The following is a 14,785-nucleotide window of genomic DNA, read 5'->3' on the forward strand; positions in this document are numbered from 1 at the left end:
TCACCTGGTGCCAAAGTTATCACCCCACACGTTGCTAGCTAGTTCCAAGATGACTGTCACCATATAAACCCAGTGGTCAATCTTAATATCATCAATAATGAGATAACCAGAGCTTCATTATGTGACTCCAGGTGTGATACTGTGTTTAGCCTTAATCTAATCAAGATTTTAGATCCAAGGTCCAATAATAGAAAATATGAGAGTGATTGTTAAATGACACCACAAGGAAGCTATCAGAAAAATTCAGAAAATGGGATATTCTAGGGAACAATTATCCTGGTCTTTGCAAGTCAATGTCATAGGGAAAATAAAAAGCTGGGGTGGATGTGAGAGGGAGATGAAGAGGGACAGGAAAGGGAGTGCCCGTTCTAGATTTAAAATCTTCAGACACCCAACAGTTAAATGCAATCATGGTTCTTGATTGGATCCTAATGCTGAACAAACTTGCTGCAAAAGACACTTTGGGAACAAGTAAGGGTGTGTTGATATTATTGCAATTATTTAGGATAGCGTTCTTATTTAGATATGCATATTAAAATATTTAGGAGTAAAATGCCATGATATCCGTATTTACTTTAATAGTTCAACAAAAAAAAGGTGAAACATGAAAAAATGCTAAAATAATCATTAATTCTAGGTCACAGATATGTTTATTATACTATTCTCTCTGCATTTCTGTACATTTATAATTTTTGAAATAATTATAAAAAGCACTTTTAATACAGACCATTCCATACAAATGTTGGTTGGAGTATAAATTGGTATAACCTTCATAGAGGACAATTTGTAATATATAAATTTTATTTTAAAATACACATACCCTTTGTCATAGTAATCCCATCATTAGGATTCTATTCAATGTCTAGTGACACAAGTACAGAAGACATATGTATAAGGATGTTTATTATAGCACTATGTACAATATAAACAAATTTGAGACAATAAGGAAATAGTTAAATATATTTTGATAATACCTTATATATTATCTATAACAAAGAATGCCGTGTTACTGTTAAAAAGAACAAAGTTAAGTGAATAATTACTGCATTGGTTTGCTAGGGCTGCCATAAGAAAGTACCACAGACTGGGTGGATGGCTTAAACAACAGAATTTTTTTTCTCACAATTCTAGAGGCTAGAATTCTGAAATAGGGTGTCAGCAGAGTTGGTTTCTTCTGAAGCCTCTCTCCCTGGCTGGTAGATGGCAATTTTCTCCCTGCATCATCACATGCTTTTCTCTCTCTACCCATCTGTGTAGGGGCCACACTAATAAATGACTCATGTAAACTTATTTATCTCTTTTAAGATCCTATCTCAAAATACAGCCACATTTTAAGGTACTGGTAGTTAGGACTTCAACATGTGAAATTTGGGGATTGGGGGATACAATACAGTCCATAACTTTTAGCCATGGAAGGATGTCCATGATTATTAGGTTTAAAAAATCAAGGAGCAGAACAACATGTACAGCATGGTCCTCCCTTTTTTTCAAAATTAAAAATCAATAAAAACAAACCCTCTGGTACACATTTACATGCAGTTGGGGGTATATTAAAAACATTCTGAGAGGAGAGATACCTAGCTGTTAATACCTGAGGAATAAAATGGGAGTTAGGGATAAAAGGGAGGAACAGATTCATTCTCTCTCTCTCTCTCTCTCCCTCTCTCTCTCTCTCTCAACAAGCATCATTTACTTTTGTAATTAGAAATTTTTAGCTTAAAAAATGCAATTACAATGTAGACCATCACCCCCTCCCTTGATAGAAAGTGTCCTTATTGAAATGGGGCTTGGGCATTGGCATTAAACCCCAGGTAGATTCACAGAGAAAGGAGAATGAGAAGAAAAACAACTAAGCTAATCCTCCCCCAATACCTTGGCACCACCTTAAGCTTTAGGGAGGGGGAGATGCAGAATGACTATCTTTGCCTGCCAGCTCAGAGGAACAAGGGGCTCAGGGTCAAAAATTAAGTGTTAGAAAATAAAGTGATATTTCTTGCACGTCTGATTTTTGGACTGAAATTCATATGGTTATATGTAACCTAATTTAATTATCTTGCAATCCTATTATCTTCATTTTACAGATGAGGAAAAGACTTGTTAAAGTTAATTTTCCTGAGGTCACATAACTAGTAAGTAGCAAAATTAGAACTCAAATCTGAGTCTCCCTTGCCCTGAAGCCTGTGCTAGCTACTATTCTGTGATACTTGAAATAGGTTTTGCCTTCTCCTTACCACCTGCACCTAATCCTATTCCCAAATCTTGCTAGTTTAGGTAGCATTTTCTCCTCTAGGAAGGCACTATTCAGCATCCCTTCCTCTCCAGTTTAGATGGCCCTCTTTAGGCCTTCCTAAATCTCCTGACCCCAGCTGTATTACAGACCATATTCTATTTTAATAATCTCTGTATATGTTTGTTCTCCTCCACTAGACTGTGAACTCTTGAGGGCAAGAGTTAAGTATCTCCCATGTCTGACACATAGTAAGTGCTTTTTTAAGTTCTACAACAGAATAATATCACTTGTATTTGACTTTTCCTCACTAAACTCTGAACCTCATAAGGTTAAAGGATACATCTGGTTTTACACACCATTAAATCACTGGAGCCTAACACAGGGATTGGTACAGACTAGGCTTTTAATAAATATTTTTCAGTAAACGAATAATTCTATAAGTAATCTCCATTCACTGTGTGACTCTGAGTCACATTCCAAGAAAGAGCAGCATTCTCTTGTAATAATTTAGTATTTAAAATTATTTCTACATTTCAACATTTTAAAATTCGTCATTATTTTTGTTTTCGTCCTCGCACCCACATGGATCATGATCACCACTATTGTGAGATTTTGATTCAGGCTTGCATTTACCCTACTATTTCAAACTGCTAGGGATTCCTTTCAACTGCCATAATATCATGAATGGGGAGGTACTTAGAGGTGAAGTGAGCAGTTAGCCTCCAATTTAATAGCTTGCTTTTCCCTGGGATAATTGTAACGTTACACGTTCCTGGATGTGATCCTATCACGTCAGAATCTCCTCAACGAGAGGACTAATGACGTTTAACTATGACTAATTAAGGATGTGGGACAATGTTAAGACTTTAAGTAGTATTTGCTAGGCAAGGTTGTGATCTTTTTAAAAATATGTAATATAGGCTCTCATTAGAGAAACAAGAAAAATATGACCCAAAAGACCTTCCAAGCAGTTTGCCTAGATTAACAATTCCACTAGGAAGGGGACCAAACGCTCTTTCCCACCGGCATTTGCAGCCAAAGTCCGCTCCCCTGTGAGCAGGACCAGGGAGCCTCCTACGACCCAAGGAAGGAGGGGGCGGGGTCGTGGGCGGGTCCAGGCCTGCGGGGGCGGGGCCTGAGCGGGCGAGGGGCAGTCTGGGAAGCGGCGCCATATTGGCGTCGGCCGCGCTGTATTGTCATAAATAGAGCCGGTTTTGTGGTGTTTTCACTACTTGGTTGGATGCCTCGGCCGTAGTAAGTGAGGAAGTGGGCGAGCAAGCGAGCTACAAGCGACCGGAGGAAAGGGGACAGGGCCAGAAGGGAAGAGCAGGACCGGGAGAGCGAAAGACGCTCGCCGGTGAGGGAGACGCAGGAAGCGATGAAAGAAACATCTGCGTAAGTGGTAGGGGGCGGCGGTTGGGGCCGAGGCGGAGAGGGGTGGACTAGGGTGGACTAGGGTGGACTAGGGTGGTCTAGGGTGGTCGGCCTGGGAGGTCGGTCAGGGACACGTCCGAGTGGTCTCCTTCCCCGCTCCGGTCGGCAAGGGCACCTCCCCTATACCCGGCGGCTCACCTGGCCACCTACAGCACTGACTCGGGGACTCCAGGAGTCCCCATCTGTCCTCGGCTGTCCCGCCCCCGAGGACGCCCCTAGATAAGGATGCGGCGGGAGAGAGGCAAGTGTGTCCGTGGGGAGAAATTGTCGGGTCACTCTCCTGCCTTCAGCGATGTCTGAGCTGGTCTCCGCTCCTGTCTGCATTGGCGCAAATACCATCCCCCTCCTCCCTTCCCGACGGGCTGTCTCTAGGTCTTCAGGAGTGAATGACCTATCCCAGCTCGTTTCTCTTTAATAAAGACGATGGTCTTTTCGCCCTCCCCCGGCCTACCCACAGCATACGTACCGGTCTATACCTCCTGCTCGTACTTATGATAAGTCAGAAACGGTTTCCGTGCTTGTTGGAAGATTTTGTTGTAGCTTCTTACGTTTTGTTTTATTAAGAAATAATGTAAACATGCAGAAAAATGCAGAGAAGAACATAAGCATCATTTGTGTAGCCACCATCCATCTCTCCCAAAGCATAACGTTGTGTGTGTGTGTGTGTACACACACATACCTTTATTTAGAAGAAATCATGCATTCCAGATACATGTGAAGGATTCTTCTACCTCCTGATCTGGCCCCATCTGCCTCCTTCCCCTGAGTTCCCCACAGTGGTGAATTTGAAAACATGCAATAAAGCTGCATGTTTTTTAATGCTATTGCTGCATATGTATGTGTCCATAATAACTAACATTGTTTTTAAGCTTTATACAATCAGTATCACCCTTGTCTTTCTGCAACTTGCTTTTTAGTGCAACAGTATCTTCGAACTTTGTCCATGTTGACACTTTAGCTCTAATTAATTCATATTAACTACAGTGTATTCCATTGTAGGGATACACTGTAATTTAATTCTTTTCCTGTTAGTGACTATTTTAGGTTGTTTCTAAGCTTTTAATATGACAGTGTGGCGGTGACATGTCTTCTTGTACACTTGAACTGGAATTTGTCTGACTTGCTTACCTTTAAGTAAAAAAGTAAAATTTATGAGTTGAAGGGAATGTGAAATTCTGTTGCTTGCTTTTTTTTTCTCTTTTTTCCTGTCTAGATGAGAGAGGTTCAGAACCATAAATTTGGAATTTTGATGCTAGCAGGGGATTAGATGCCCAATTTTTTCAGCATACAGATAAAGTGTGGCCAAAGATCATCATTAGTGTCAGAACTGAAGTAGTTATGGAAGAGAGAAGGGAGTGGTGGAAAGATCTTGGGTTTTGGAGTTCAGATTCTGGGTCTTCCTCTTCTATCTTTTTGGATCTTGGGTACATATCTGTAAAGTGGCACTTATTCAGTACCTACCTCTCAGGGTTATTGTTGATGTTAATTGAGTGATCATGTATAATTAGTCCCATCCACTACCATACACATATGAACACAAATAATACCAAAATGCCTCTTTAGCTCTCTTAGAGGTAAAAGAGCTAACTCTTTAAAAAGAAGTTACAACTTGAAATAAGAAATTTTGTTTTACAGCAAAATGAATACCAGGAAGAAATTAAAGTCACTAGTATTAGTGTTTTTCTTTTGTTTCCTTGAGTCATTTTGGGAGATATATAGACTATTTTATCTTTCATTTGACTGTCTCTTCCTAATGAAATCTTTAGTCGAAGACTGTATGATAAGCCAATGCTCTGACCAATTAAAACTAAAAAAAAAAAAAAAAAAAAAATGTATTTTTGTGTTGTTTATAAGGCTAATTTATTCATTTTAAAGACTGATCTCTGAGATTACATTCTTACTATAGGTGTTAATGATCTTTCATGAAAGGATGGCAAAGATAGATGATAGGGTTAGTTGGTTATTGTGTATGTTTGTCTTTCTTAGCATAATTACAAGTTTTACCAACCCATGTTGGTCCCAAATTTTATTTTGACATTATTGGCCTGCGAAAATCCAAAATCTCAGAAATTCTGTTGCATTGTATTCAAGACTACAATTTCCTGATGGCTAGGATCTTTTCGAGGGTGGCTTTTATCCTATAAAGGGTTGTCATTTAGTGTAAAGAATTTGATAATTATCCAATGTGAAAATGGGTAGCAGTCTAAATGAAGGAACAATTAACTAGAGTCACAAAATATTAGGATTGTACACTCCGATTCAAGTAAAGGGTGTTAATTTAGATGTCTCAAAGACAAATCTAGTTGTGATTCCTTTTAAAAGCCAGAGTATTTCACAAGGACCTTCTAATGGGATGTTTATGTTTCTTTGGTGAGAGTGGGGAGGGGACATTGTTTTTATTTGGATCTGTCTTTTAAGTAGCAGACTGCTTTTCAGAGATTGAATCTAGATGGTACTTCACTTAAGTCTGCAGGATGTAGTGCAGGTGGCTCTGGCCCAGCTCCCATTCAAGTTCTTTGCATTTGAGCTGAGTGGTATTGGCACAGTTGTCCTGATGCCAACACATGCTGCTTTTGGCTTGAAAAGACATCCTGACCATGAAAGCTGGAGATAGTATAAATAGACTTTCATCAACATACATAAAACACCCCTTTTTCCCCTTTTAAAAAAAGTGCCTGCCTGGACTGTTATACTAATAAGTGAACTTTTAAGGTAGCTAAATTAATGAGTGGATTGAGAGATTTGAGGTGTCAGTATGATATCATACTTTAAATTTTTTCTGCTGTTTCATTTTTCTTGAACAGAAATACTGTGTTGGACAGCCAGCGCCAACAAAAACATTATGGAATCACCTCTCCAATTAGCTTGGCGTGTCCTAAAGAAATTGATCATATTTATACACAGAAATTAATTGACGCAATGAAACCATTTGGAGTATTTGAAGATGAGGAAGAATTAAACCATAGGTATGTCACTTAAAAATGCAAAATATTTTACAGTACATTATTTAATCATTAATTCTGCATACCTGTATCAAGTATCTACTATGTCCCTGCCTAGAGATTTTTTTTAAAAAAAGGCAAAATAAAGAGAAATCTTGGCCCTCCTGGAGCTTACATTTTAGGTGGAAGTTAGGGAAGGAGACTAACAATTAGCCAAATAAGTAAAATAAATACAATGTTACACATGAAGAGTGCTGCTGAGAAAAATAAAGCTGGGAGCGGAGGTTATGAGAGAAAGTCTTCATTGACATTCGAGGGAAAATTTGAAGATGAAGGAGTTACGTGGATAGTTGAGGGAGGAGCATTCTAGGCAGAAGACTTGAGGTGGGGGTGTCCCTGCTATATTTAAGGAATATAGAGCAAGGTAGCCTGGGTATCTGAAGCAGAGTGAATAACAGGAATATGGGCTTAAAGTGAGGTGGAAAGGAGTATGGAAGGCAAAGTTACTTAGGATATTGTAGGCCATTATAAAAGTTTTGGCGCTTACTCTGAAATGGGAGGCTATTAGGGTTTTAAGCAGAAGATTGACATGATGTATTCATGTTTTTAACACAGTTACTCTGGCTGCTGTATTGAGAATAGTCTGAAGAGGGGTCATGGACGAACTGGGGAAACTAGTTAGAAAGCTATTATAATAATCGGGGAAGAAAATGATGGTGGCCGGAACTAGGGATGGCAGCGGACATAATAAGTGGTAGAATTCTGGATGTATTTTAAAAGTTGGTTTGTTTAATGACTGGAATGTGTAAGAAAGAAAGGAGGAAAGGGGGTCAAGGGTAATGCCAACGATTTTGTCTCAGCACCTTAAAGGATGGAATTCCATTACTTGGGGAAGGTTGAGGGAAAAGCAAGTTTGGACAGATCAGGAATTCAGTTTTTAATGTTATCTTTAATATGTCTAAAGTCTACTTTTTTCCTCTCTTTTTTTAATATGGATTTGGCTATGTCATTGGTGGCAAATTTGTTTTAATATCAAATTGCTTTTATTAAGTAATATTTCATAAAAATCAGCTAATAATTTACTCATTTTAATTATCCAAAAACCTTTGACTCTCAATGAGAGAATGCTAATCTCTATTATCACATTGTATTGATTTTATTCCATACTGAAGCCAAAAAAAGTGGACAATTTATTTGGCCTTTGCAGCCTTGTTGAAGGCAATTTTGACTTTTTATTAAGCTTTTTGAATTTTGAGACTAGCCCAAATACTATTATCACATTTATCGTCTCTTTGGAACTCTTAGGGACCTAAGAATGCCAAAGAGATGTGCCATGTATCAACAGATGTGATAGCATTAACGTGTATTATATGCTTTTACCCAAACATCAGCACAAAGGTACTGCCTATATGTTTAATTACTTTTTAAAATACTGTTTGTTTGTTTGGTTTTTAATCTAAAGCATGCCATTTTTTATTATAGGCTGGTTGTTCTTGGTAAATTGAACAATTTAGTAAAAGAATGGATTTCTGATGTCAGTGAGAGTAAGGTAAGACTATAAACTACATTGAAGTTATAGTTCTATTACATTCTGGTCTTTAGTCCTGGTAATAAGATACAGGAGTTGAGAATAATCTGAAATACATTAGAACTTGCTCTTTGATATTCTTGGTAATGTATTGGTATAGATAGTTGAGTCTCTAAATAAATGAGGACTTACCCCGAAGGTAGCCAGTGTCTAGCTACAGTTCCACGTGAATGTCTTGTTTGACTCACATGTAGTAGACAACAATTTAAGTATCAAGAGCTTTTACTTAAAATCCAGATTTCATACTTCTTATTAAATGTCAGGTTTGGCAATACTGGGCCTGGCCTACTCTTGTGGAAGGCGGGAAAAGGCTTGAATGGAATTGGGCTTATGCCTTCCAGGAATTCTCCTGGCTTCCACCACTCCCTGCTTTTCCTGAGGCCAGCGTCTATCATTTATCAGTCAGGTTCTGTGTTTTTTTTTTTTTTATGTGTACTTGCCTCATTTGCATATCTGCCTGGCCCCTGAGACATAAGAGTTTGCAAACCCTAGTTTATACTTATACACCTTTTTTTTTTCCTGCAGTAGCTTAACTGTTTTTCTTCTAAAATTGATTACATTTTCTTGTTAGAGCATTTTGAATATTATTGAATTTTCATTGTCTCAGAATCATCACATTGAATATTTTACTGGCTCTACTAAAATGAGCTAGGGCATATTCACCTTGGTGGTACTATTTGTCTTTTGACTAGCCCAAACTATTGTATTTTAAGTTTTTTTGTTTGTTTTTTTTTTTATATAGTTTTCCCATCTCTCTCTTAACGAGTCAACTTGTCTTTCTGCAAACTCCCTTTCTGCCTGTTAATCTGTATGAGTTTAGAAATTACATAAATACCTGTTAGACTTCTTTCTCTTACAACTTTTGTTTCTGTGCCTGTGATATATTTTTTAAATTTATTTATTTTTTTTGAGTTAAACCATGAATAAGATTATGAAGGACTCTACTAAATATATTTATAGTCATTGAGTTTAAACAAATGGTCTTTATGCTATTTACTTCTGCTGTCAAACTGGCTCATTTCAAAGCTCTCAGCAGGGTTATCAACAGTTGAGGCTTTCAGATAAGTTAATTCTGAGCAGGTAAAATGCTAGTCGTGAGTAAAAAAAAAAATCACATTTGTTTATCTACTACTAGGTGATCAACTCTTTAAGAAAAGACCTGTCTCATTTACCTGTGCAACCCCAGACAGGGGTTAGGCATTAATGTTAGGGGAACCTGTTGTCCCTGTCTTAATCAGCCCATAATTGCAATGGATGTGCAAATCAAATGCCTAACTTGTTAGAATTATTTTAAAATCAGAGCAACAAGCTATATGACTTCTTGTGTGTGGTCTTTATGTCAACTATTATAATTGTGCAGAGGTCTCTGCATCTATCCCCACTCAAGGATGCATTCAAGATAAGTCATGTGTTGATATTTGCAAAAAGAGGCTAGATTAGTTTGTGGAGAGATGAACCTAATTTTCTTACTGCTTGGTTCTTTTGCACTTAAAAGAAAAATCCAATAAAATTTTGTTCTAAGGTCAAAAGGTTTTTTAAAAAAGAAATTAATAAAATTGCTTTTTATCCCATTTTAATCACATTAGTGCTTTAACCTGCAAAAACCTGTAGCTGGTTTCCATTTAAGTTCTATGCATAAAGCCAATGTTAAAAATTTTAAACTATGCCACAATTTGGCTTTTTTTTTTTAAAGGCAAAGTAAATCAAATATCTGATTATAAAAAATTTAAATTGGTTTTAACATCTTCCATTGTGTTAAGGTAATTGGTCATCTTCTGTATCAATTATAATTTCCTTTCATTTATGCATTTTAGTTTGGAAAATAGCTGAAGGATTCAAGTTAGATCAAAGATCATTTGAATATTCTAGACACAATTGGGATATTTAAACAGTCTAGAACTCAGATCAATTCATCTTAGTTAAATACTATGGTTTGTGGTCAAAAAAATTTTTTTTTTACTCAGTGATACAGTGTGACACTTTCTCATAAATCATGCAAGAATCACGTTTTCCAAACTAGGAAGGCAAACTGAAAAGTTCTGGCTTCTCCTTTTGATTCATATTAGTTATCAACAAATGTACTGACTCCTTTCTAGCAATAAAATTATTTGTGATACCCTTGAAACATTAATATCCATTAAGCAGAGAATAACAGTATTCTGTTAATACAGGTAATACTTTTATTCAAGTTAATCGGTGCATATTCTTTGGAACTTGCACTGGGCATTATGGGAAAATAAGAAGTAGGAGACACAGTTCTCACCTTCCAGGGAATTTAAATATAGTGAAGAGATGGAACTTACAGAGAAAGAAAAGTCACTAAATATAGTATAAAAGGGGTTAAAGATAATAATAATAGAAGAGCACTGAGGGGGAGAAAATCAGAGAAGGCTTCATGAAAGAAGTGGAACTTGAAGTGAACTTTGAAAAATAGATAGTATTGAGATACCCAGAGAGGATGGGCAAGCATTTGAGGCAGGGAAAATGGCAAATGCAATGGGAAGGAGACTGAATTATATAACATGTTGGCAGTTGGCACTTCAGAACAGACGAGCAAGAGATGAGGCAAGAAAGATCCATAAGAGCATTTTGTGAAAATCCTTAGGTTCCACACATCCTTACTTCAGTCAAGGAAGAATGCATTGGCAAGTTTTGAACATCAGCCAGTACATTTTGTGCAAAATGGAGTAGGAGAACATAAAGACTAAGGGCAAGAGGATAGCTTTATAATATTATTAAATAGCATTACAGGGGGTATGGGTAGTTGAATAGAAAGGATACTACATGAGGGATATAAACAAAGAATTAATAAGCTAAGAAGAATAATAATGACTATAGATATGGGCAGTAAGGAAAATGAGGAACAAAGATAGAGAAATCAGGAGGGATATACCTGGTTTATCATAGGAAGAATTTTTTGCTTGTTTCAGGCATAGATACTGAAGTAGATCAGAATGTCTGAGTAAAACTATCTGATGGGCAGTAAGAATTGACTAGAGATTGACTAGAGAGAGTTGAAAAGTAGCAGTTAGAATTGGCTAGAGAGAGTTGAAAAGTAGTAGTATAATTCTGGTACAATGAAAAAGATGTTAACTGAAGTTGTATTAGCACTCATAAGAAAATCGTTATCAAGAATGACCTACTTTCTTGCAGAAAGGTTGCAGAGCTAGAATCAAATTAAGCACATCTGTCACAAAACCAAAGAAAGGGAAGATGGCATTAGTCAAGAGTATAATATTATAAAGAGCCAAAAATGTATTAGTATAGTAAAGTTTCTTGGTGATCATTGAGAATGATGGAGTAAAAGACAGGTAATTGGAAGGGGCAGGTGAGGTTCAAGTAACAGTGTTTTTAAGATAGAGATGTGTGCATGTGTAGTGGGCATGATTTGTTTTGTCTTCCCTCTGGGAATACCCTCATTACTTCAGGCTGCAAAGAGCTCTAAGTCTCAGCTTACCAAAGTTGACAAATATAGTAAATATCTGTAATATTTAGGCAGTTTTTTTATGCTAAATAATTTGAACAATTAAATGCCTTTTGTTTAATTTTATTTTAGAATCTCCCACCTTCTGTTGTGGCTACTGTTGGTGGTAAAATTTTCACATTTGGCTCCTATAGGCTTGGAGTACACACCAAAGGTAACTATTCTATATTCTACTGATAAGAACTTTCAATAACAAACTTATTTGTTTATAATTTAAAAATACAAAGAACAAATTTCCATTATTTCATTGCTCAGAGCTAATCATTGATAACATTTTCCTGTACTCATTGTATACTTTCTTGTGTACGTATGTTTATGTGTACTTTAAAAAATATATAATACTTAATATACTCTTCTTGATAAAAAATACTTTGATTTGCAGGAGCTGACATTGATGCACTTTGTGTAGCTCCAAGACATGTGGAGAGATCAGATTTTTTTCAGTCTTTTTTTGAAAAATTGAAACATCAGGATGGCATTAGAAATTTAAGAGTAAGTGTTCTCTAGTATTTAATATTTTGAATTTGTTAACAAATAGCTGAAAAGCTAGGGCTTATGATTGTTGAAATATTTCTTAAGAAATTGCTACATCTTGTTAAAATAACAGATGATGATTAAGAACATGGGCCTTATAGTTATACAGATCTGGATTTGAATCTAGAAATCTACCACATATTAGCTCCTAAATTTTGGTCCAATTGCCAGTTCTCTCTGAGCCTTAGTTTCCTCATTTATAAAATGTAGATGGAATGAAAAACTTTTTTATAAGGTTTTTCTGAGAATTGATGCAATAACTTACATTAAACATTTACTATAATATCTGATAATTATTAAGGCATATCAAATGGTGGCTGCTATTATATATAAAGTTCAGTTAGTAGTAACTCTTTGTATAAAATTTTAGCACCAATGATCTATCAGATACTGGCCTTAGTCTCACTAATACAAAAGCGAGCAAGACAGTTTATCGGAGGGAAGAATTGGGGGAACTAACTGTAATGGGTAGTTCTAATACAGTCAAGTGCTAGAATAAGATGAAGTTCAAAGGATCTGTGTTATTTAGGTGCATGGCAATTTCTTAGGTTAAAAATTAGTTTGAGGGATTAAGGAAGACTCAGAAAGATATCATGTCTACTAAACCCAAACTATAGTGACTGTTTTTTTGATAGATTAGTCATCAGTTCTAACACTAGTGCTCTCTAAATTATCAGTTCAATTTAATGTCAACAAATAGTAAGTACCCAGATGATAGCAGTTCTGCCTGCCAGTTCTGATGAATATTTTAGGAGGATAAGTTAGATAACTATGGTCATAGACATTTTGTGTATCTTAATAAACACAGTCACACAGTAGAAGCACTTATCTGGAATGTAAGACCAAGAACATTTTCACTTTTTCGGTTGAGTTAAAATACAAACTGGGAGTAAAGGTATTCACATTATTGGCAGTTAGGAAGGATGGAGAAGGATTACATTTTATATAATTGTTTTCCTCGTTCGTAGGCTGTAGAAGATGCCTTTGTACCTGTTATAAAATTTGAATATGATGGAATTGAAGTAAGTGTTTAATATTTTTCCGACTTTATAGTTAAACTATTTAACCCATAAGGTTTTTTTTTAGTTGTTTTTAATCAGACTTAATTAGAAACATTTTAAAGAATCTTTTAATAGTCTTTAAAAATAGTCCCTCACCTTCTCTCTCCTGTATCTGTTGACTTCTTAGCGTGGAAAATAAACCATCCTCCATCCCTACTCCAATTCTTCTCATTCCCATGATCTCCTAACATAATTATATCATTTTATTATAATTTTGGTCGGAGCAATATTCAGTGTTTACATTATTATCTTATAAATAATGTTCAAAACTGAGCACAAAGTGTACTAGATTACCATTCTTTGTTGTGTGGCATTTTGTTTTCTTGGGAGTTAATGTTTTGCACTTTGTTTGCATGGGCTTTATGCTTAAGACTAATTCAAATTCAGCCTCTCCTAGTTGTCTAAATTGCCTCTAGATTTAGATTTCTCAGGTGTTCTGTAATTATCGTCTTGAAAAAATATTTCACTAAGTCTCCTCACCTGTTCCAATCCATGACTGATATATATATATATATATATATATATATATATATATATATATATAGATGTTATCCTGACATCTTTTTTTACTCTCATCCTGAGATTTCCTTTTGTTTTTCTCTAGAGTTTTCTTTCTTGACTCTCGTTTTAGTGGCACTTATTCACTAGCTTCCTGAGATATTGCATGTTTAAAAATGTCTTTGTTCTGTTCTCATACCACATTGTTAGTTTGACTATTAATATAGAGTTCTAGATGGAAAATAATGTTTCTTAGAATTTTGAAGGCCTTGCTCATTGTCTTCTAGCTTCTGTGCTATGTTGAGAAGTATGGTGCCATTTCGATTCCTTATTCTTTGTATGTGATCTCTTTTGTCTTTTTGAACGCTCCTATGATTTTTTCCCTTAGTCTTCACAGTTGTAAAATTCATGATAATACACTTTAGTATGTGTCTTTTCAGCCAGATATGCTAGGCATTGAATAGTCTTCAACTTGGAAACTCCTGTCCCTCCGTTCTTGGAAATTGTATTTACTTATACTGAATTGCCTGCCTTTGTTTTCTCCTTCATTTGTATGTTGGACCTCCAGGACTGTCTTTTAATTTTTTAAAAATCTTTTCCTGCTCATGTATTAATCACATCTTCATATTTTATTCAGCTTTTTGTGGTTTTCTCATCTTCAAAACTTTATATTGTTTTCTATTTGTCATATTTTTAATTTCTAAGAATAATTTTTTATTCTCTAAATGTTCCTTTATATTTATTTATACATTTACTCACATCCTCCTGTCCTTATTTCCCAGATACAATATTTTTAATTTTTGCTTTCTTAGGTTTGCTGAGTCCGTTACCACTTGCCCATCTACTTTCCAGCTTTCATAGTTCTTGCTGTTATCTCCTATTTTTCTTGTCCTAGTGGGTTATGCCTTTAAAAACAAAATAAAAAACAAAACAAAAATTTGCAGGTAATGTAAATGTGTGTTGGATCTGCCATATTTATCTAGAAATTCACTGATAATAAAGTTTTGATTTTTT

At 35.9% G+C, this 14,785-nt stretch overlaps 1 protein-coding gene across 4 annotated transcripts in view; it reads left to right on the forward strand.

Moving 5' to 3' along the window:
* The first annotated feature begins 3,383 nt into the window (after nucleotides 1–3,383).
* The window catches only part of PAPOLG (poly(A) polymerase gamma), a 30,516-nt gene continuing 19,114 nt past the window's right edge, over nucleotides 3,384–14,785 (forward strand). For all 4 annotated transcript variants that reach the window (XM_016129631.2, XM_016129632.2, XM_036224152.1 and 1 more), the window contains exons 1-6: nucleotides 3,384–3,625; nucleotides 6,469–6,630; nucleotides 8,089–8,155; nucleotides 11,751–11,832; nucleotides 12,061–12,170; nucleotides 13,181–13,234. In XM_016129631.2, the coding sequence (XP_015985117.1) occupies nucleotides 3,609–3,625; nucleotides 6,469–6,630; nucleotides 8,089–8,155; nucleotides 11,751–11,832; nucleotides 12,061–12,170; nucleotides 13,181–13,234 (492 nt within the window). In that variant the 5' untranslated portion in view covers nucleotides 3,384–3,608. The remainder of the gene's footprint in view (nucleotides 3,626–6,468; nucleotides 6,631–8,088; nucleotides 8,156–11,750; nucleotides 11,833–12,060; nucleotides 12,171–13,180; nucleotides 13,235–14,785) is intronic.

This window comes from Rousettus aegyptiacus, unplaced genomic scaffold (assembly GCF_014176215.1).
Source record: "Rousettus aegyptiacus isolate mRouAeg1 unplaced genomic scaffold, mRouAeg1.p scaffold_m13_p_7, whole genome shotgun sequence".
Classification (NCBI taxonomy): Eukaryota; Metazoa; Chordata; class Mammalia; order Chiroptera; family Pteropodidae; genus Rousettus; species Rousettus aegyptiacus.